The sequence below is a fragment of the Boleophthalmus pectinirostris genome, unplaced genomic scaffold (assembly GCF_026225935.1).
Source record: "Boleophthalmus pectinirostris isolate CB_2022bp ecotype Guang Dong unplaced genomic scaffold, ASM2622593v1 HiC_scaffold_18, whole genome shotgun sequence".
Classification (NCBI taxonomy): Eukaryota; Metazoa; Chordata; class Actinopteri; order Gobiiformes; family Gobiidae; genus Boleophthalmus; species Boleophthalmus pectinirostris.
Genome location: NW_026571133.1, coordinates 36115336 through 36139603, shown reverse-complemented (window position 1 = coordinate 36139603; position 24268 = coordinate 36115336). Strand labels below are relative to the sequence as shown.

The following is a 24268-nucleotide window of genomic DNA, read 5'->3' as shown; positions in this document are numbered from 1 at the left end:
AGCTCACAAGAATCCTTCTAGCATAATATAAGAGCTTGAAGTCCTTCATCATAATCATATGGAGATGTCTTTTGTGCTCTTTTGAACCTCTTTTATTTTCTTATTACAATAAACAACAGTTAAATGTTGGATAACTGTTTTGGGACTTTGAGAAAGAAAGAAAAATGATTGGGTACATGTCCTTGGATTTAGAGAGAGCCATTTTGAGTTATTGCCAAATGGCCAGGCAATCCACAGCTTGGCGATGAGCACCTGGCGATTCTGGTTATTTCAGCTATTATAAAAGGTTGTAACTACTCCAAGCATTCACTATTGTACTTTCTTTCTCTCCACAGCCATGGGAGTGCTCATGTCCAAGAAGCAGCAGGTGGAGAAGGTACAGAAATGCAACGCCGTGGTCTCCGCCTTCCAAGCAGGCATCAAGGACCGCCCACCTGCACCCAAACCGACAGAGGCACCAGAAGAGGGCGACAAAACCCAACAGACTCAAGCTAACAACTCGGGAGAGGAGAAGAAGACGGAGGAGCATGCGGAGCAGCAGGAGGCGGACCAGAGCGCGGCACCATCCACGTCTCAGCAGTGCTCACTTCCTGGTCGGGAGGAGTGCAAAGTCAACCAGGAGGCGTGGTCAAGGCTACGGGACGGAAAGGGGGTGGAGCCAGAGGATTTGGACAAGAGCCATCAGCTGACACCGCCGGCGTTCGTGAGGCCCAAGAGAGAAGCGGACGATGATCAGCCCGTGGAGATCGAGCTGGGGATAAGAGAACAGGTTTGGGACAGTTTTACAAATGCTATATATAAGCAAAAATATTATCCCAATATCAACTTTTTAAGAGATTTCAACCATGTTTCAACCATGTTTCCACTCACCATTTCACACTCTCAAAGTTATAATTGGTTCATTAATCCATCCTTAAACTACATAACACTATGCATGATGTAACTTTTTGGATGGAGGTCCGTCACCTTATTCGACATGTCATTGCTCTGTTTAAAATATTCCACAATTTGACTATAAGCAATTCAATCACAGGTGGTTTTATCGCTCAAAAATATCTAGAAAAACATGCATTCTGACTGTGAGGTTGCCTCTTCACAGATCTGACCTGTAACTTGGCCTGGTTTGGTCTCCTTGATGAGAGAAAGGTTTAATGTCATACTGTGAAACATGGTGGTCATACCGTCAAAGCCTGATCCCGTCAGATCTCAGAAGCTAAGCAGGGCCGGGTCTGGTTTGTACTTGGGAGACCACTGGGAAAATCAGGTGCCACAGGGGGGCGCCAGTGGCAAAAATTGTTGTTGTGTCCTTAGACAAGACACTTCACTCACCTTGCCTAGTATGAAAGTGGTGTGTGCATGAGTGATGGTGGTGGTCGGAGGGACCAATGGCGCAGATTGGCAGTCTTGCTTCCGTCAGTCTGCCCCAGAGCAGCTGTGGCTACATTAGTAGCTTAGTAGCTGAGTGTTGAGTGAATGAATGATGAACTGTAAAGCGCTTTGGGTATCTTGAAAGGTGCTATATAAATGCAATGATTAATTAATTCCAGACAAAGCAATAACATCTCTGAGGAGAAAAGCAGGTGGTGGACCCTCAACCAGAAAAGTTAAACAATGCACCTTTAAAGTGGTCTTGGTCAGGACTAGCTCAGATGGAAGATTTTATCTATGGTGATTTTTCCACTCAGTAATGCTTTAGTTTCCCCACATTATGTAATTTTTTTGTACTGGGGACATTCTTTTCATTAAGCAGACCTATTGGGTAAAATTAACATTTCAGAGCTTTTAACCATGCTATAGCTGCTGCCCTTCTCATTTACCCTCTTTGTTATATAATAAGTTGTATTTGGAGTGATTTGTGCATTTAAGAAATCTTTAATCACTTATTTTCAAGAAGCTACTATACTGCCAATCAGCCCCTGTTTTCGCCTGCATCCACCCACTGTTCTGTACTTCATTCTCCAGTTTTATTTTCTTAATCAATGATATGTGTAGGATTTGGTACATAGTGTAGTCATTTTTGTACAAATGAAAAAAAAATCTACTACTTGCTAGTGTGATCCATTTGCCGATTTGTTGTTGTGATGATGTTTACGGCGTCATTAGCTCCCACAGTTTCATATGCGGAAGTCAGCTGGCTTGTTTCTTGTCACTTTGAATGAATATTGCAATTTAAAATGCGCAAATTATAACATAATGATCCACGGGCGTCATAGATTATAACTATAGCATGCTCAAGCACAATATGTGTCCAAATTGCCAGTAGTTGCCAGCCAGTTTTTGTACAATATAGTATTTTTCCTGAAGAGTTTTTTTTTTTGTATAAATAACCCTAAACCTCATTTAGCATATTGAGTCTTGAACATTGGTTAATCTGTGGCTGACATTTGCGAGCATCTTTTCCCATGCTGGAGACTTGGTGTAATGATTAGACAGTGCAGCTCAAATCCCTGTGTATAGTGTAGGGGCTTACCACCTCCTCAGCTCACCACTGTCTTTCAAGTGTGTTCCAGAACCACATATGGAACAGCACCATGCACACGGCTCCACTAAGCTTCTGTCACTCAATGCAAAACACACAGCATCATTTTAAAGTCCTATATTATGATTTATACACATTTAAAATAGATTTTTTGTAAATAATACTAGAATAATAATCATAACTTTGGTCTTTCGAATTTATTTAAAGGGCCAATATTCTGCAATTTTCTGATCTATGTTATAAAGTTCAATCAGAAAACATACAGAGTCGTGTTTTGTTTCATTCACACATGTTGAACACACAAACCCTGCACATTTTGGCTGAGTTCTTCACTCAGACAACTCCTCAACCTTGTGATGTCTTGTGGTAATACAGGAAGTGCTCCACGTCATACAGTTTCACCAGAATCATTTGGATAATTTCAGGCCTGTAATTGCCAATCTCTGCTGAACTAAAGGTAAAACTACCACTACATGACATCACAAGGTGGAACAGAGTATTTTGAGAGGCAGACTAATAATAAAGGGTTACTCAGTGAAACAACACACAACTCCAGGTATGTTTTTGAGGAGGTAGCAACATGGCTTAAAACTAAAAATATAGGACCTTTAAAGAAGGAGTAATACACTTATATAGGGTATTAACTGCTACTACATTACATATTTAGATCATGTTTAGAACATGTTTAACAAGTTTCAGTTTAGGTTTTGATGGTCTGAATCACAAGCCTGATTCATCAGCCAGTTTCACTTCGTGGAAACCATCTGACCTTGCAGCATTATAATTTGTTTGCTCATTGGTAGGCGGGTACTTTCTTAAATTTAACCAATTGCTGCTATTTGGTCATGACATATGTAATGTGCTGCAACTGGGGCTAACTGTCATATTAAGCTTTTCCCCTTGATAAAATTCACCACACATTCTCTTTGTTCCAACTTTAAATCCTTGATCTCAGGAATCGTTGCCAACACAGAATGTATGGCTCTTCGCTGATTGGCTGGTGCCTGGACTCGCTCTTACAGGGTTCTTGAAAACCATCTAGTGTATTCTGATTTTTGACCTAGTCGCTGGAGAGAAATTAAATTGAGTGAAGGCACTAGGTGGCACCAGCCTGGCTACTGTGTCACTCCCCTTTTATTGCAATTGATGTGCATTACACAAATGAAACTTCTGCAGGTGAGAGATCACTAAATTACTTAAACATGCATGGATGACTTGAGGCATATTTTTGATTGGAGACTGTCATAACCTGGTAGAAAGGACCAAAAAGTATAATACCCCCTCTTTAAAGGATAAATGTTAACTTTTATGAGCTTTCAACCATGTTATATATTGTCTGGTTGCCAAGGTGAAATGCCACTGTGAAGAGGCGTTTGCAAATTAATTATGAGCAGAATAATTACTTGAGTGAAAGCGTGTTTTTGTGTTTACCATGCCTTGTTTTAGGCATGGTAAACACAAAATGGTTAAAGAGGCACTATATGTGTGTGTAATCCTTGTGCTGGATTTGCCATGATTGTTTCCATGGAGATGTTATTCCTTTGCATGTACTGTTACATGATCATTAGACACAGCTTCATGGAAACAAGCAGGTGACGCTATATGGAAGATAATTTGTTCCATCAGATTTTGAATTTTAAATACCGTTGAATTTCTCTCTTTGAATTGTTTTAATCTGAAAAAAGAATTGAACTATTTTTATTCTGAATTTTCGTTACTGAAATTTTAAGTATACTTTTTCCAATATATTTCAAATGCAAAATAAAAATGTCACCTTTTAAACATTCAGCACAGATATTTTCAAGCCCTCAAATTCAAAGTGTGTAAAATTCTCACAGTAAAGATCCAAGATGCCAAGGCAGAAGCAAACGATCCGCTGTGCATGAGGAGGACAGAGGCTGTTTCCTCTTGGCCGTCCTCACATGTGGGTGGAGTTTACACTTAAGAAATAAAAGAGATGAGGTGTTGATAAGGCTAGTTCTGACCAATCAGATCAATTCGCTGCACCATTTCCTGCTTGTTACTAAGTTAGATTGGACAACTTTGGATCGATTGCCTCTGCCTTGGCATCTTGGATCTTTCCTGCTAATTTTTTTCACTGCGATTTTACCCTGCTTTCAATTATCCTTCTGAGTCAGTTTTCCGAGGAAGTTCCCTAGCAACATGCCCCTTTTCCTGGGACAGCGTGACTCAGACCTCGGTGGCAGAAAAAGTAGACCGAGCATGTATTCCGAGTCAGAAGCCAAATGGCTCCGCCCACTGTGATGTGTAAATATGAAGTGTTTCCATTATGTTTGGACACTTTGGTGGTTTAAATGACAATTTCAGCCACTCGTATTACTGTAATACTTTACCGCGTCCGTATCACTGCCTATGGGTCTGGTAGTGGTGGTTGTGGTGAGGCTACATGCTCCGAGAACATAATAATGCGCTTTAAGCTCGGATGTGACGTCAAATCCGAGGTCCAAGTGGGAGTCGGAAGAAAATCGAATGCAGGGTTACACTCTGAATTTTGACTGTTAAGTTTGACGACTTGAAAATATTTGTGCTGAATATTTAAAAGGTGATTTTTTTATTTAGAATTTTAAACACTTGAAAATGTACACTCAAAACTTCAGCAACTAAAATTCTGAATAAAAATAATTCAAACTGTTTTTTTTCAGAGTTAAAACATTCAATGTGAGAAATTCAACGGCACTTAGTTTTGACCTGTAACTGTTATTAAATATGCTATATACTGTATTTTCCGCACTATAGAGCACTCTGGATTATAAGGCGCACTGTCATTGAATGCTCTATTTTCTAACTTTTTTTTACATATAAACCACACTGGACTGTAAGGCGCAATAAACAAATGCAGATATGCAGATAAGTCAGTCAAACTTTATTTAACGTGTTCACAATAACTCTCAACTTTGTTTAATTGTAATGCAAAAAAAATACTGTCTGAGACGCTAAATTTTTTGTGTATTCACAATAACTCATAATTGTTCAAACAGTTGGGCGATTACGGCGTCCAGCACGCCCTCATCCCTCTCGTCATTATCCGAATCAGTGTGGTTACTGTTCCCTGGCAGTTCAGTGATGATTCCGGTCTTGGTGAAAGCTCGGACCACAGTTGATACTGATCCTTAGCTCAGGCGTCCACAATCCATTGGCAGATCATGGCGTAAGTCGCTCGGCGCTGTCTCTCTGTCTTGGTGAATGTGTGTTCGCCTTCTCTCATCCACTGCTCCCACACAGTTCGCACTTTCACTTTATAATAGCCTTGAGTTAAAAGTTGGCGTTGTAAGTGTGTCTATTGACAGGTGCATTTTGATATTAAAAGGAATCACAGTATGTATTACTCCGCAATGCTCCTGACTAAGGTAGCTGTAATACTGCAAGTGGTGCGGCTTTGTAGTTTACTAAAGTCATATTAAGACACCCCAATAAATTCATTTCTAAAGCGTACTGGATTATAAGGTGCACAGTAGTTTTTTTATTAAATTAAAGGCTTTTAAGTGTGCCTCATAGTGTGGAAAATACGGTAGATACATTTAAAGATACATAAAACTGTGGAACAATCCAGATGAAGTAATAACATCTCCAAGAAGACAAGAGAAAGGTGACATAATGCACCTTTGACAATTAAGGCTGATGGATTCCAGTCATGTAGTACAGATAAATTAAAGTCCACTAACTATATTAAGATTCCAGACCCTATATATATATATATATTATATATTATATATAGATATATATATATATATATATTATATATATATATATATTTCACATTTATAGGACTAAATCTGAACTTGACAAAGTAAAGCCAGATAGTTACTCACATCAAAAGGTGCCATTTGAAACACCTTCTCCTTTGACATAACACTTCTATCCCCAAGTGCAGTAGATTAAAGAGATGTCAGTGCGATGTCAGAGCGTCTCCATGGCAACAGCGCTCTCTCTCCTCCTCCTCCTCTTGACAAATCTCCCCGTAGATGTGCAAAGGGACTCCTGTTTGAAAGTGGAGAAGATGGGACACAAGTTTTTCTTTCTTTTTTTTTTTTTTTTTTTTTTTTTTGGTGTGGTTATTTTCAGTCGGGAGCAGTGAGAGGTGTTGTTTGCGCATAAGGGCCCTTCACAGTCTGTAGGTGGGAGGCTATAGTGTTGCAAGAGGTGACCAGTGCCAGGTTTGCACCGTCGGCTTATGGAGATGAGCAGAGTAAATATGATATTTCATGGGCACAGAAAGGATAAACTTTGAATCCGCAACTAAAGTTTGTGTCTGTATTTTAAATGAACTGTGTACTGTGTAGGGAAGTAACTGAATACATGTACCAAGAATATTCTGAATACTAATTCTGAGTAACTGTATTCCGGTACAGTTTTTCATTTGGTGGTGTTCAGAATCCAGTTACTTTTCTACCTTGTGTGATTTTTACATCTCCAATGTGTGATAGGAAATGCTTTAAAAACAGTGACACAAATTTAAATCTGTTTTTCATACTATGTATTGTCTTTACTCTTGAATGTAAATGTGCACTATGTAACTTTTCTAGTTCAGGGGTTGCCATTTGCTTTTCCTTGTGGAGATGTTACTGCTTTGTCTGGAATATTTCACAGTATGGCCAAGTTACAGGTCAGATCTGTGGAGAGGTAACGCCACTCACCACTGTTGGGCAAGTTACTTTAAAACTGTAATGCATTATTTATTACTTATTACTGTCATTTCAAAGTCATTTGCTACATTACAATATTACTGCATTTAAAATGTAAGGCATTACATTACTATTGCAGCACTTTTAAATTACTCTCACCAAAATAACTGCAAAGATGCTGAACTATTGCGCCGTATATGGACTGAACCAGGACTAATCCAAAACTGAACCAGAGCTGAACCTGGAAGGAACCAGGTCTAAACCAGAACTGACCCAGGTGTAAACCAGGTCTAAACAGCTGCTGATATTGCAGTGATTTTAGCGAATTTGTATGAAGAAAAATCCACCACTTCAATCCAGGTTAAAAAAGCATTGTAATGCGCGTTACTGACATTTGTACCAAGTAAAATATTACATTTTTCCCCCTATAATGCCTTACATTACTGCGTTACAGCAAGAAGCAATGCATTACAGTAATTTGTTACTTTTATAACGTGTTACTCCCAACACTGCCACTCACTGTCAGAATGCCTGTTTTGTGTTGGCTTCATCATACAATTAATACACAATATTTTTAAGAAGACTTGGGAACCTTTTTTGATGTATACTGGACTTGAGATTTCAGCTATTATGTATAGGGTATTTACATTTTAAAATGGGTGTATCTGTGTCTAATATATGAATGGGCCAATGTTTGTTTTGTTTGTATTGCTTATTTTGTTATTATTTTGTTGATTATTTTGTTTAAACTAAAAGACAATGAATATATATGCAAAAAAAAAAAAGCAAACAGTATTAAAGTAAGAGCTTAAGAGTAAAAGGCAAAACTAAAAAAAGACAAAAAACAAACCACCTGTATTTGAATAAATGTAATGTAGATCTGTTTAATGTGATATTGTGGAACATTCCAGGCAGAGCATTGACGTATTCATAGAAACACGAAGGTGATAGACCCCCAACCGAAAAGTTATGTAGCACAACTTTATGTTTTTGTTTTTATATTATATGAGATGTGTTTGTAATATATCTATTTATAGATATAAACAATATACAGTATGTGTAAGAACTAAAAGAGCTGACAATCCAGACAATTCTATGAGAAAAAAAGTCATTTTAATACTTTAGTAATTCAACCTGGGGAGACTCAGACAGACTCAAAGAGAAAGTTTTAGTAGTTTTATGGAATGAGTTAGCTTTGAAGCTCAGATCCCGACAGAAGACATTGTGATGAAGGGCATGGTCGCTTAGATGATGTTTTAGGAGATGTGATAACCTCCGGGCCTGGACACTGGATATGGTAGAGATGAGACAGAGGAGAATCAAGAGGAGGATGAGAGGATGAGAAGAGCGAAAAGGACGATGAGAGGATATGGAGAGCGAAGGGAACGATGAGAGGATGAGAAGAGTGAAGAGGACGATGAGAGGATGAGGAGAGTGAAGGGGACGATGAGAGGATGAGGAGAGTGAAGAGGACGATGAGAGGATGAGGAGAGTGAAGAGGACGATGAGAGGATGAGGAGAGTGAAGGGGACGATGAGAGGATGAGGAGAATAACAGGGACAATTAGAGGATGAGGAGAGTGAGGGGATGATGAGAGGATGAGGAGAGTGAAGAGGACGATGAGAGGATGAGGAGAGTGAAGAGGACGATGAGAGGATGAGGAGAGTGAAGGGGACGATGAGAGGATGAGGAGAATAACAGGGACAATTAGAGGATGAGGAGAGTGAGGGGACAATGAGAGGATGAGGAGAATAACAGGGACAATGAGAGGATGAGAAGAGTGAAGGGGACGATGAGAGGATGAGAAGAGTGAAGAGGAGGATGAGAGGATGAGGAAACTGAAGGGGACAATGCAGGGTACAAACTGAAGCGGCTGTGCACCTGCAATGGGGGTTTAAATTTCACCTCCGCTCGCCACTCCTCCTCCTGTCCAATGGGCTCTGATTGGATGAGGAGGAGGTGCGGCGAGAGGAGGGGAGGAGTATTTGGCGTGAGATGATGAAGAATGAAGACCAGGTAAACTGTGAAGAGGAGATGAGGTAGAGGGGAACCAAGTTAGATCTTCTTGGTTGAATGTAGATTAGGTTCATATCTTTCAGTATAAGATTGAGCCTAGCCCAGTTTCAATTGAATCACCATTCTAGTATTATGTCTTTGCAAAATAACAAAATCTGCTGTCTCTGAATTCTCACTTCACTGGGGGTGCTGAAAACCACTTGTCAATCACTGCTGACCAACAGGACAGGTGGGCGGGGACAAATAGACTGCATGTTAGCATTAAAGCTGTAAATGAGCAACTAGTGTAGACAGATCACAGTTTGTATTACTTTAACGTCAACACTTAGATCCCAGAGGGGCAATTACTCTGCAGATAGAAGTGACAACTAATGCGTACAACCTCCCAAATGACAAACAGCAGCGAGCAAGAGGATTATAAAAACAGCACTGTCAAAAGACCAGTTATGATTAGGGATGCACCATAGACTGTAAAAAGAAGTGGACTAAGTGACTAAGGGCCCAATTTGGAGCTGAGTTCAATATTAGGAATGGGAATTTATTCACGGACAAAATAGCAAAATAAAAACGTATGTAGTACGGCTTAATACAAACATACTAAGACCAAAATGACATGACTCACAGCAGCAGGTACAATATTCCAGTGGAAGTGATTGGAGCCGAAAGCACAATTGCTACTTGGATTATGCTATTTACTGTAATATATACAGTCTATGGGGTACATTGGTCCAGTACTGGTGTCTGATACTGGGGCCGATATTGAAAAAATTACGAGATCAGATATCAACTTCCAAATATAGGTCCAGCCGATATCCTGGTTGGACATATGAACCGATGTAATAACACTGGTCATATAGTCAACCCAGGAAGTCTCATAATGTTGAATTTTTATTTAAACAAAACTAGTCTGTGGTTACTTGAGGGATAAATAACAGCTACATAAAATATTTGGATCAGTTTTGTCTTATTTTATTTTTGTTTTAATAAAATAAATGCTATTCAGTCTCTGCACTGGTATCGGTTGATTTCGGGTATCGGGCTGGCACTTAAAGGGTCATTTCACGCCAGATCTCCAAATTCTAGGAGGTTCACACACGTTCCAATATAAAAGGAGCCACTTTCAGATTGCTTTATCTATAAAACTATTTAAGGTAGGTCCTTCAAATTTTCAAGGGTTAAAATTTGTCAGATGTATTTGTAGAATATGGACTTTTACACATGTGCTTTTGGTTTATCACAGATTTCTGGGGGCTTGAATTTACTCAAAAATTTTCCTCTTCCAGTATGAGGGCATCTTTGAGGGACTGTGGAAAGTGCAGTTTCAAAGACAGAGGTTTGATATTGAACGTACACCTTCCCACACATGCTGTGCACTTTGTATTTTAAAACCCTGACCCACTGTGATGAACGCTCTAGAAGATATTAAGTGATAAAAATGGAAAAAAAAAAAACAATTCTGGTGCCATCTTTACCATGTTATACCAAAAAAATGACAGCACCCACCATCATAAAATGGACTGTTTTAGAAAGACTATATGTCGGTTTTTAACATATCCAAAATTTGGAAAAAAAAAATTGTGATGGTGTTCTGCCTTATTTTTACAAAATGAATTTTTGAAAATGTGGTGGTAGCATTCATGGTCTATGAAGACACTTTCAGAAGCTCCTAGAATTTTTTCAGTCAAATCTGAGATGGTCGCGTGGAGGCATTCGGAGATTTGGTGTGGAATGATTCTAAAGTTGTAGTATCAGAATCAGTATCAGAACTCAAAAAGCTGGATCGGTGCATCCTTAGTTATGATAAATAAATGCTATAGAACAATATGGTAAAATGGTAAATAGTTGCAAAGTGTTTTACATCAAGGAACCACCCACCCATTCATTCATACACACAGTATACAGAGGTGGGTAAAGTGTCATGCCTAAGGACACAAAGGTACTATTCTTTCAGAGGTAGAATGGCTAAACTGTTAGATCACTCTACTAAAATGTTTATGTTGGTAGTGGGATTTGAACTGCCAACCTTTGAGTCAGAGCTGCTGCCGCTGCTGCCCCTGCGACCGCCTACGGTGCAACTCTGACCTATAGAACAATGACATTTATATTATAGTTTATTCAAAAGACCAATGACCGGAGGAATATTAAGGTCACTCCTCATTTACAGTTTTACATAAAGGCTTATCATAATTAGGTGGGCAGTGTGCTATAGCAGTGAGAGGTGACAGATGCTCAGGAAACATCGTAATGTACCATACTTAAGTATTTTTTTGGGGAGGTGTCTGTACTTTAAATCCAATCCAATCCACTTTATTTCTATAGAACATTTCACAAACAGTTTCCAAAGTGCTGCACAAATACATTATAATAATAACAATAATAAAATTATAAAATAAATGCTCAGATTTAATCATATTAGTCTTAAAATAATAAAACCAACAAAATAAAATAACAGCAAAATCACAGAATAGCAATAAATAAATAAATTAATTAATTAATAAAATACATTAAAAATAAATAAAAGACACAGTCCCACACAACTCACGTGATGTTAGATTTTACTTTAATTTCACTTCATTTGTGAGCGAGTATCTGTACTTTCTATACTATACTACATTACAGTTTTTGTCTGAGACCTGCTGAAAAGGCTCAGGGGTTAACAAAAAAAAAAAAAAAAAACCCAAAAAACCACCACAAACAAACAAACAAAAAAAACCCCATAAAAACCATTAAAAAAAACAGTTTGGGGGAAAACAATTGATTCAGTTGTTTCTGTTGAACAAAATTCAGCACAAAATCACCACATTTAAAGTTTTATTAGATCTGAAAATCGCCCCAAACAACATTTATTTTTTACTCTTTAATTACGTTTTTCAACAGGTACATTAATACTTTTACTTAATCTGATTTTTTCATGTGAAACTTTTACTTTTTTGCCCCTGTATCCATAGTTTTACTCAAGTAACAAAACCGATACTGGGTTAACACTGCTCTCTAACTCGAGGTACAAAAACTTCTCCTCTGCTAAAAGCCAACAACACAACTTGATGTAGTGCTGCTTTCATTTAACTACAGGTGTTACAACAGAATCTGGCAACTATCTGTTCAGAGCAAAGTGGATTTTTTTTTTTTCAAGAGAGTGAATGTAACAGCTCGTCTCTCCACATCACTCACGCTGCCTGAAGCTGAGATGGACAGTGTGTTAATAGACAGCCGCACTACAAAACGTGTGTCACTGATGTGAGAGAAAACATAGAGGACAAAGAGAGACAGGGCTATAGAAAAACTGAACTAAAACGGATGCTTGTTAGTGGTCCTGTAACATGTGTTAAAGGTGCTCTTAGTACCTTTTCTGGTAGAAGGTCCACCGTTAATGTGTCCGTGGATGTGTTATCACTGAGCATGACGTGTTCCACATGCTCAAAAATACATCGAAAAACAAATATTCTTACCATGAGCAGGCTCGGCTGTCCACAGACGTACAGGCCATTTCCCTGAACCAGAAGAAATTAAAGTCTAGTATACATACTAGAGCCCGACCGATATATCGGTTGGCCGATATTATCGGCTGATATGGGCAACTTTAGGCATATCGGATGATAGAGGCCGATATTTCACGTGGGCATGTTATACCTCGTTATAAAGCTTAGACTCTCTACATTCTGTTCATTTAATCCAATTTACAGACAGATAAATGTCCTAATATGTGGCTCCACATCAGTATTTATCTACGGAGTCATTTGTCTGTGTGTGTCCTGTACTGTCCCTGAACACACCACAGAGTCGCGTCACTCACGTGTGTTTGTTTACACCTGCAGACACAGATCCAAACACTGAGATTATATTCTTTTTACGGACAATCGGTTTGAGTCTGGATTAAAAGGACATTTATTAGTGCAGATTTGTGATGTGAGGAGGAGCCTGTATGAGCGGTGAATGTTGGAAATATGTCGACTCTGAAGCTAGTTTTTGTCATTTGTTATGGGTTAGCTGCTGTAGCTCCCGCACATAAACAGACTGTTTTCTATTGGTCTGTTCTAAAGTGACTATATTGGCCGTATATTTGCTACTGGACCTGCACTGATATGTAAATGAGCTGTGAACAGACGTGTGAATTATGACATTTGCGCATATAATTAATTACCGCGGCGCGCACGTATTTACGGCTAAAGGCTAATAGCGCTACTTTCTTTACTAGTTATGGGTCCGTCGCGAACGAAATGACTCTTAGAACCGGCTCTTTGAAGGGAACGACGGGAGCCTGATCCTTATTGGGAGCCGTGTTTTTCTCTTTCTCTCACTTTTTTTCTCTTCACGCCGCGTGCAGATTCGTGGTTTGACAGCGGCAGCGGCTAAAAACGAAACTTTGAGAAATTTGCGTGTACGTAGGATTAAAAAAAATAAAAATAAAAAAAACGAGCATATTTGACTGTAGAAAATAAATAAGTCCCGGTTTAGTCCTTTTTCAGTCCTGGTTTAGACCTGGTTCAGTCATGATTCAGTCCTGCTTTAGACGTGCTTTAGTTCTGCTTGCAACAAAACAATCTGAAGAGCCACTTGGGAGCCAAAAGAACCAGCAGCTTTTAGTGAGCCGAGCCAAAAGAGCCGGTTCTCTAAAAAGAACTGGAATACCCATCACTAGTGTCTAGAATGTGATGCAAAAATGCCATTAAGTCAACCTACTGTCTGTAAATATGATGTAAAGAGGCAGAATAACAATAAATGTTGCCTAAATAAACCCAATTTAAAATCCACCAGAGCCAAACCTAAGTTTTTTAAACAATTCAACATTTACAGTGAATTTTTACATCACTAAATATATCGGCGATTATATGGCCTATCGGCAGCTCCAACTCCCATTATATACGTTTCATATCGGCCACAGCAAAATCCATATCGGTCGGGCTCTAATACATACATACATGCATCCGGAATTTCGGACTTCCAGTCATCGCACAATGCATACTGGGAAGGGTCCTCCGAAAAAGTGAACATCAAACCGCCATGTTTGATTTCCCAGTGGGATGCGTCTATTGTCAAAGCCGATCTTTTCAAGTCTTTTGAACCATATCACTTTTGTTTCTGGTTCTGATATTGCCATATTTTAGTTATGTGATTCGGACACCGTAATTGTGTGGTTCTTGGATGTCCTAACAGCGGAAAACAGCTCGAGACATGGTCTTTGAAAATTTGCGAAAAAAGGGAATCAGATCTGTGTGACTGCAAACCTGCGTTTAAACTGTTTGACTTCTGAACTGAACTGAAAAATAGTGAAAGGCGAAGGCGATGGGCAGTATTGATCCACAGGAAGGACAAAAAAGGAAACATTTGGCTGACCTTCCACTGCAAAGTGACCAAAACGTGATGTTGCTGTAAGGTCAGTCGAACAAGAAAGTGCCAGTTCAGCCTGATTATCTTCTGTGCCTCTCACTTAACAAACAAGATTTTGCTTTGTTGGCGCTCCACATACAACATGTTCGCTGCAAACTCGGGATGATTTCTTAGGCAGCCAAAGGTTACTTTTTTGGTCCTTCCTGTGTATCAATACTGCCCATCGCCTTCGCCTTTCACTATTTTTCAACTCTGTTGGGAAGGGAAACAGTTTAAATGGAGCTTTGCAGTCACAGATCTGATTACCTTTTGCAGTTATGGAGTTTGCCAACCTACAAAGCCCATTTTCCTCTGTTAAGACGTCCAAGGACCACACAATGTGCGATGGCCGGAAGTCCAAAATTTGGGATGCATGTATTGCTCCTTGCATTGCACCCAACATAATTCCCACATATCCGGGTATCAGTTCCATGATATCGATATTAGCTCATCTGATACCCTGGTTGGGACTTTAATTGGATGTAATAAAACTACAGGTTGATTTTAGCCCAAAACATCTCATAATGCTTGCACTTTTAATCAAACAAAACTCTCCAGGAGTGATTTGAAGGATAAATAACAGTTGCTGAACACAATTGGATCTCTTGTGTAATTGGCAGTTTTCAAATTCTAGAATGCGATGATGTCCTACTCCCAAATGGGGGGCAAGGAGCAGATTTTCCTGTTGATTATGTTGCACTTTACCATGAAATATCCAAAAGCTAAATTCACAAATGCTGAACCTGAACATTTCTATTACAGTCTAGACACAAGAAATCTTTATAGGGCAACAAAAATCTGTCATTTAACAATTTGAATTTTAGCTGCCCCCCATCTGTATTAAAAACAATGGTCTTTAGAATGTTGTGGTGTCATCTGAAACCCAGCAATAAATTAACTGTTCCTAGACTGGTATGGGTTATTATTGGGTATCTATTGGGTAAAGTATTGGTTTCTGGACTGAAAAAGTTGGATCATTGCAGTACTATTTGTTTTCTTTTAGACAAGCAACCCAAGCAACATCAGTCTATTTTAGCATCAATACAGACTATTTTGTTTGTGAAAAACATGCAGACGGTAAGAGCTTTGTGCATTTGTGGACAGGGAAGATGTATTTTTCTCTCAACTGGATTTAACTAAAGTTAGATTTTTCAACTTGTTCCACTTTTGAGACACTTCAACTAATCAGATTCAAATATTTGTCATAACGCTCTGAATTTCCCAAGAGCTGTTCCAGATTCAGATTGACACACATATCAATTTGACGTGAGCAGGTCAGGCCCTGACAGGTTGTCCCAGTGACGTTAAAGGATAGGTCAAATGCAGAGGACAGATCCTCCTACGGCTACAGTTCAGTGTACCTTAACCAGAACTTTTTAGCAAGATGTAATTAACCTTGACATTCGGCTGCTTTCTGCAAACATAATTTTTTCATATCTGTATTTTTGGTTTCATCAGGTCTTAATGGAAGACAGGGGTGGTACATCTACGTCGCCCCCTCATGGTGTTGCTTTATATCACCCTTTGACGTCACACCCCGCTGCAACATGCTCCCTTTCTCTCCTCACCCAAACCCAGGGATGATATATTTAGCTGCGCATCCTGGTCCCCTGTCCCTGTCCTTTCCAGCCATTGCACTCAGCTGTCAGCTCACTAAAAATGACTCGGAGACGCTTGACTGGTTAACCACACGCTGAACCTTTTCATACCCACCCCCGCTCCAGCTTTTTCAAATTTTAGTGGTGTCAAAGGGCTCATATTGCTCTTTTTTCTGAGCTATAAAATTATAATGTTGTTTTTACATCACATATATTCTTGGAGTTGTGTTTTGTCTCATTCACACATGTTTAACACACACAATTTATCCATCAAGTAACTACCGAACTAGCCATACTGGCGCCACCTAATGCCTCCGCTCAGTTTCATTTCTCTCCTGCGACTAGGTCAGGAATCAGAATATGCTAGACAGTTTGCAAGAACTTCAGAAGAGTGAGTCCCGGCACCAGCCAGTCAGAGAAGAGCCATACATTCTGTGTTGGCGAATGATTCCCGAGATTGAGGATTTGAAGCTGGAACAAAGAGAATGTTTGGTGAATTTTATTAAGGGGAAAACATTATTGCCCTTCTTCCTATGGGATTTGGGAAAAGCTTAATATACCATTTAGACCCGTTAACAGCACATTACATATGTCACGACCAAATAGCAGCGATTGGTTAAATAAAAAAACGTACCTGCCTACCATCGAGGGAATGAATCTTAATGCTGCGAGGTCAGACAGTTTCCACAAAGTGAAACTGACTGATGAAACAGGCTACTACCAAACAGCTTTGTGTTAACAAAAACTCAAACATTATGAGACTTTTTGGGCTGACCAATAAATAATCTAATTATATCAGTTTATATTTCCAGCTAGGGTATCAGCTTGAAGCCGATATCTGATCCCGCAAATTTTTCAGTATCGTGCAGGTAGCTGAATATTTCAGTATAGTCATCCCTGTCTTTTTACAGAAGAATGTTGTTGTACTTTACTTTTGTTTATACCTCTACAAACATGTTCTAAAATGCATGGGATTCTAGGATTTTATTTTGTTCATCTTCTCTTAACTGTTAAAGTTCCTGAAGTTGTTTACAATGTGCACTCTGAACAGAATCCTACTTTTTTTTTTTTATACATATATCCCAATCTAATCACAACGCATAGACAAAGTTATACTACAGATCAACTTTACAATGACTGTCCTTGGATTTTCACATGGTCACAAAGTGCATTGTCTTATTTTGTGTTACTCTTGTTAGTGTTTATCAAAGGCAGTCTGCGGGGCTCTTTCATCTTGTTCCTAATTTCATGGCTGCAGTTCCTAAAATACAGTCGGAGTTAACTAGAAATGGTGCGTGGGAGAAAGTGTAATCCCCTGAAGGAAAATAACATAAAGTTGGTCTTCAAGGTCAGTGTTCTGAAAAGTTGCAACTTCACAACCTGCTATTTTAATCACTACTGATCTTATAAGAGAGTCCAGTGTACGAAATAGGGTAACAGTTGGTAGGTTATAATTTGGGTAGTTACGGTGCTGTTTTTGGAGAGAAAAGGGGTAGAACGTGAATATCTTGGATTTAAATTGAACTTTACTTTCTTACATTCACACTTAAAGTTGCATTATGTAACTTTTCTCATGGAAGGTCCATACCTGCTTGTCTCCATGGACATGTAACTGCTTGTTTACCTTTTTTGCCTCCCCAAAATTATGTAATTTTTAGTCTGAGTACGATTTGGTTGTCTCTCCAATCTGTAACTGCTGGTGCCACCTAGTGTTGCCACTCAATTTAATTTCTCTCCAACAACTAGGTCAGGAATCGGAATACACTAGACAGTTTGCAAGAAGCTCGGAAGTTGTAGACCATGCACCGGCCAGTGAAGAGCTGTGAAGTCATGACTGAGTGCTTTTTTGGGGTACAGCACAACAGTAAACAGATGGATGTAGATGAAGTCATACATTCTGTGTTGGCAACGATTCCCAAGATCTAGGATTTAAAGCCGGAACAAAGAGAATGTTTGGTGAATTTTATCAAGGGAAAGACGTTATTGCTCTTCTTCCTACGGGATTTGGGAAAAGTTAGCCCCATCAGCGGCGCATTACATACGACACGACCAAATAGCAGCGATTGGCTAAATTAAAAAAGTACCTACCTACCGTTGAGTAAACGAATACTAATGCTGCGAGGTCAGACTATGTTTCTATGGAAATATGGGAAAAAAGCAAGCAGATGGAGGACCCTCTACCAGAAAAGTTACATGATGCACCTTTAAGCATGGTGGGTAAGGTGTCTGCGGCTGTAGTGCCCAATGATACTCCAACTGTATGCTTTGGTTGAAACTGTCATCAAACCATCAACCCACTGTTAATTAATGGTTAATGATATTTTAATGGTATTTTACTTCTATGGGGGATTAACTGCTAACACAACATATTTAGGCCACCATGTTAAAAAGCTATATTCACCCTAAACAATGTATTAACGTGTTTTATAAGTTTCATTTTTGTTTTATTATTAAGCTCTGTGTCTTGCTAAATCAACACAATCAACATGTTTTCTGCTTAATAAAGTGCTGCACATCGCATAATTTTGTATCATGCTTTATTTTATATTCATGGAGAATTGTCGTGTGGGAGCATGGATGCTGTTGGTTTGTGGGCTGAGCACTGGACAGAATCTTACAGCTAACCGTAAGCAGGGTTTGAATAGTGCCTCGGAGAGATCACTAAATTACTAAAACATGCATGATAGCTTCTAAAACCTCTTAAGGCATGTTGAGGGAACAACGTTATAACACGGTAGAAAGCTTAAAAATGTCAACCTTCTATATCTCACTCACTTTTATTGGTCATTGTGTTGTGCACTACAGTAAACACATTAGGTCAATAATACTCAAGTAAAGAACTCTACTAAGCTTAGGGTCAGTTTACACAAGAATGCTTGCGGATATAAACGACAAAATATTTTATCAGAAGTGTCTTTCCTTTAGATGGTGACAGCATTTTTGGGGCTTAAAAATGCACAAATCTGAAAACACCATCCAGAGTGGAAAAGTTGAATACGCTCCACCGTAGTGTTTCCATCTACACTGCCCAAGAAGCAAAACTCTGCCCAGATCTGCTCACGTTGCGTACATACATTCTCGCAGCACCACCTAGTCGCCTGACATGCATACCCAATCGAATTCCACACACTTTTGAGTCACCCTATGCACGCAGATTTCCTAAACGTGGAATAAAATGTGAAGACGTGACTCTACTTTCTACTTACTATCATCATATAAACGTAGCCTTAAACTCAAAGAAATTGCCACAAGAATAAAAATGACATAATATTTGAAAACAAAAATAGACATAATATATTAACTAGTATGTAGGATCAACATTTATTTCATTGTGAGTGAACATCCCACCTTATACACCTCCAAATCTCTTCATCTCCCCAGCCTCCCCTCTGGCCGTGCGTCACTCTCACTCCCCCTCTCTCTTTCACCTCTTCCCCACAGCCCTCCAGTGAGGAGATGTGTGACGTGTGCGAGGTGTGGACGGCCGATGACTTATACCCCTGCCGGATCTGCACCAGAGTCTTCCATGATGGCTGCCTCCGCGAGCTGGGCTATCTGAGCACAGAGGCCCTGCAGGAGATGAGAGACACAGCCCACACGGTGACGGGCTGGAGCTGCTACTACTGTGTAAGTGCTAAGAAACTACTGACATACTGATACTACTGTGGAAGTGATACAGAATTACCGAAATACTGCTACAACTATGGAAGTGCTATGATTACACCAAAATATACCAATAAAGTACACAAATGAAGTACTATAAACTAGTGAAATGAAGTACAAAGCTTGAGCTGCTAATACTGTGGACGTGATGCCAAATTATATTGAAATACTGAAATACTGCTACAACTATGTAAGTGGAATGACTACACCAAAACTCTACCAAATACAGTACACCAAGGAAGTACTATAAAACCAGTGAAATAAAGTACAAAGGTTGAGCTACCACTACTATGTTAGAGCTCAGAAACTACTACTGCTACTATTGTGGAAAATGATACCACATTACTGAAGTACTGCTACAATTTGAAAGTGCTATGACTACACCAAAACTATACTAAGTGAAGTACACCAAGGAAATACTATAAAACCATGAAATAAAGTACAGAGGTTTCGCTGCTGCTGCTGTGTAAGTACTGCGAAGTAATGTAAGTGCTAAGACCTCAGCAAAACTAAATAAAGTACACCATTACGTACACCACACCATAAAGTACACCACATTATGTACTATGAAACCAGAGAAATGAAGTACAAAGGTTGAGCTGCAACAGAAACTACTGACATACTGCTACTACTGTAGAGGTGCTAGCAAATTACTGAAATACTGCCAAGTAGTGTAAGCTAGACCAAAAAACTATAACAATGAAGTACACCAAGGAAGTACTATAAAAAAAGTGAAACTACTGACATACCGTTGCTACTGCGGAAGTGATACCGAATTACTGAAATACTGCTACAACTGTGCAAATGCTATGACTACACCCTAAGTGTACCAATAACGTACATCAACAAAGTACTATAAACCAGTAAAATAAACTACAATGGTTGAGCTGTTACCACTGTGAGTTGTGACTACACGAAAACTCCATATACTACTACTATTGTATTAGTGCCACAATAAAAGTACAACATATTGCAAGAACACTAAGGAAGTACGGTAAAGCCAAGCGATTAACACAAGGTAGTACACCTATTTTGTAGGCACTATGAAGTACTACAATACTGCTACTGTGTAAGCAATGGCAAACTACTAACATACTGGTACAACACTGTAAGTGTTATGAAGTACTGCAAGAAAACGACACCATACAGCAAAAAAGTACACCATGCAAGTACTATAAAACCAGTGAAAGAGTCCAAAAGTGGGGTTGCTTATACTGCAATACTGGCTCTTCTCTAGTATATTAAAACTATAACAATACTATAAAATTTTGATGGTAACTACTCAAGTAAGTAAGTAATTAGAAAAAAAGTAAGTAGAAAGTACTATACAACTACGGCAATACAAAAGTTGGGTTACTACTATAAAACTACTTCACTTCTTCTGTGGAGTTGCTCAGTGATAAATGATACAAATAAAAGCGCCTAAAAAACAAGGAACCATTCACACTTGCAGTCGAAGAGAGTTAGTGGTCATGTGCCTTGCCCAGAAACAATGGACCATTAAACCGTCAACCTTAAGTTTATCATGCAAACATTTCTACCAACTGAGCCACTGCCATCTGCCACTGTAAGCTGTACTACCAAAACTGTATACGAGTGTGTACTGTACATCTGCCAGTACTTCTATTGCTTAAATACTTGAAAATGACAACGTTACTGCTAGTGCGGATGGTCTGTGTGTCATTGTGGAGTGTGTTCACAAATGCTAATCATTTTTAACTGGTTTTGAGCCATCATTAATCACCAAATTTATTCATTTATTAACGAAACTGTTACTTTGGTCCGTTACTTCCTGTTGCTACGACTGGGGAAGAAGCACGGTCATGTTTATTGATGACTACTTTATGCAATATTTATTCATTCATTACTGCTGCTTGGTAACAGTGTTTTTTAGCCTTTTCATTCTTATTAGAGATCAACCGATATTTATTTTCATGGCTGATTGTTTAAATACCAGAGAAACCAATGGCCTGTAGGTTCTGCTGATATTTTTGGGCTGATATATGTAGATTATTTTGCTTAAATTATGTCATTTAAATTTACTACAACCTCACCCACAGCCGTTATTGGCACAAACCTATTAAAGATGTTTTATGCAATTATCACTTATTTACTTAGTTAGGTGCACTGTGTAACTCTTTGGCAGGGTGTCGGTTCTATGGAAATGTCACTGCTCTGCCTAAAATGTTCCACAGGACATTAAACAGCTCTACTTTACATTTAAAGTAGAGCTGTTTAATGTCGCACTTCTGTCAGTCTGCCCCAGGGAAGCTGTGGCTACAATAGTAGCTTACCATCACCAGGTATAGAGACAATGAATAATGCTGAATGAATAATGCTGAATAATGCTTTGTAAAGCATCTTTGGGGACAAAAAATGTCTGTGAAAAGCGCTATATAATTAAATAAAGACTTATTTATTCAATTACACATGGTTTTATAGCTCAAAATCAATAGAAAAACAAGCATTCTGACTGCTGAGGGGTTGTCTCTCCACAGATCTGACCTGTAACTTGGTCTACTTTGGTCTCCATGGAGATAGAAACGCAATACAGGTTTCATGCCGGACCCCCCATAACGGACCCTCCCCCAGAAAAGTTACACAATGCACCTTTATATTTACCACAAACTCACCACAGCCTTTATGTTGCCACAAACCTATAAGGACTGAAGCAGGACTAACCCAGAACTGAACTGGGACTAAACCAGGACTGAACCGGGACTAAACCAGGACTGAACCAGGACTGAACCAGGAGAACTAAATCAGGACTGAACCAGGAAGACTAAACGAGGACTGAACAGCGCTAAAACAGGACTAAACTAGCTTTAAACCAGAACTAAACCAGGTATAAACCAAGTCTAAACCACGACTAAACCAGGTCTAAACATAAACCAGGACTAAACCAGGACTAATCTTGGACTTGAGAGAGAGGGAGAACCGGGTCCGTGGAGCAGGGTGTCGGCAAAGCGCGATTAGGTGATGGTTGCCCTGTGGGGGTGGAGCTCTGCACTGGTCATTTCACCTGTGGTCACCCGACGCTCTACATGGGCGCAGCCTCCAAGCCCGGCCTGACACTCCTGGTTCAGTTCTAGTTTTTCCTGGTTTAGACTTGGTTTACTTCTGTTTTAGTCCTCTTTTAGTACTGGTTTAGTCCTGGTTTAGACCTGGTTTAGTCCTAGTTTAGTCATGTTTTAGTCCTGGTTTAGACCTGGTGTAGTCCTCTTTTAGTCATGGTTTATTCCTGGTTTAGACCTGGTTTAGTCCTGTGTTAATCCTGGTTTAGACCTGGTTTAGTCCTGTTTTAGTCCTGGTTTAGTCCAGGTTTACTTCTCCTGGTTTAGTTCTCCTGATTTAGTCCTGGTTTACATCTCCTGATTTAGTCCTGGTTTACTTCTCCTGGTTTAGTTCTGGTTCAGTCCTGGTTCAGTCCTGGTCCCTTCATGAGCCTATGCAGTTTGTTTTCACCATTGCCAATCACTCTGGTTTGACATTTAAGTTGTAGCTACTTTATATTTGTTATTTTTTATACCTCATGTTGGGAGAAATGGATGGATGGTGTACCCCCACGTACCACGCCCACTACACCCCTGGCAGATGGACAAAAACTAAATCTGGGCCTGTGTTGGAGATAAGTGATATTCTAAAAAGTCAAAATATTGAACATTAAAATTGAAATATTGAACCAGTATATCAGTCATCATCTTTAATTCTTAAACAAAATAATTCTTTAAATTTATTTAGTAACTCATTTCTATATTTTGAACTGCTTTTGAACACTTTAGAATAAAAATCACGTATTAAAATATGTATACACTGTCCTTTCGGTTTTGTCTTTCAGTTTACAGAGATCCTATTATGTGGATGAATTTACGCCTACACCAGACCCAAAAACAAAACAAATATGATTTTTAGCACTCGGTAATGAAGAGACTATGTACGTTTAACACATTTGTTGTTCATTGTTGTTTTTGTTCATCTGACGGTCAAGTGAAAATGTGCAAATCTATTCCAGTTAGCTTATGTGCTACAACACAAACTAACGCTGGGTTGTGTGGGAGGGCATTTTAAAAAACTAAAGTTCAGTCTCATCACAAATGCCAAACTGGTGCCAAACTCATCCTCCATGGACATGCAGAAATAATAATGGCTTCGGCTGAAGAGTGATTCCACACAAGACAAGAGCACCCTTCAAAGTGGAGTGGGGGGGCGACCATTTTGTTTATTTGCCAAACTTGTCAAGAGTGTTTTCAGTTAGTCTGAGAAAGGCCAAGTGATGTCACCAAAAACAAAGGAGATTGTTGATTTGGAATTGTGGGTTTTGTGCTGATTTCAACCAAACAAAACTTAAATAGAAACACAAATAACTAGGTGGGCTGATTAGTTTACTGACTAGATAAATGGTGCAGATTTGGCACGTAGAGACGTCATCAGTGATGCATTGAAGAGAGACATTACAAGAACCGTATGTTTGAGATTTTGATTTTAAATCCCATAAACATGAC

The 24268-nt window shown here is 39.2% G+C and overlaps 1 protein-coding gene across 2 annotated transcripts in view; it reads left to right on the top strand.

The window, feature by feature from the left end:
- Positions 1-337: 337 nt before the first annotated feature.
- The window catches only part of phf24 (PHD finger protein 24), a 69146-nt gene continuing 45215 nt past the window's right edge, over positions 338-24268 (top strand). For both annotated transcript variants that reach the window (XM_055153878.1, XM_055153879.1), the window contains exons 1-2: positions 338-769; positions 19545-19730. In XM_055153878.1, the coding sequence (XP_055009853.1) occupies positions 338-769; positions 19545-19730 (618 nt within the window). The remainder of the gene's footprint in view (positions 770-19544; positions 19731-24268) is intronic.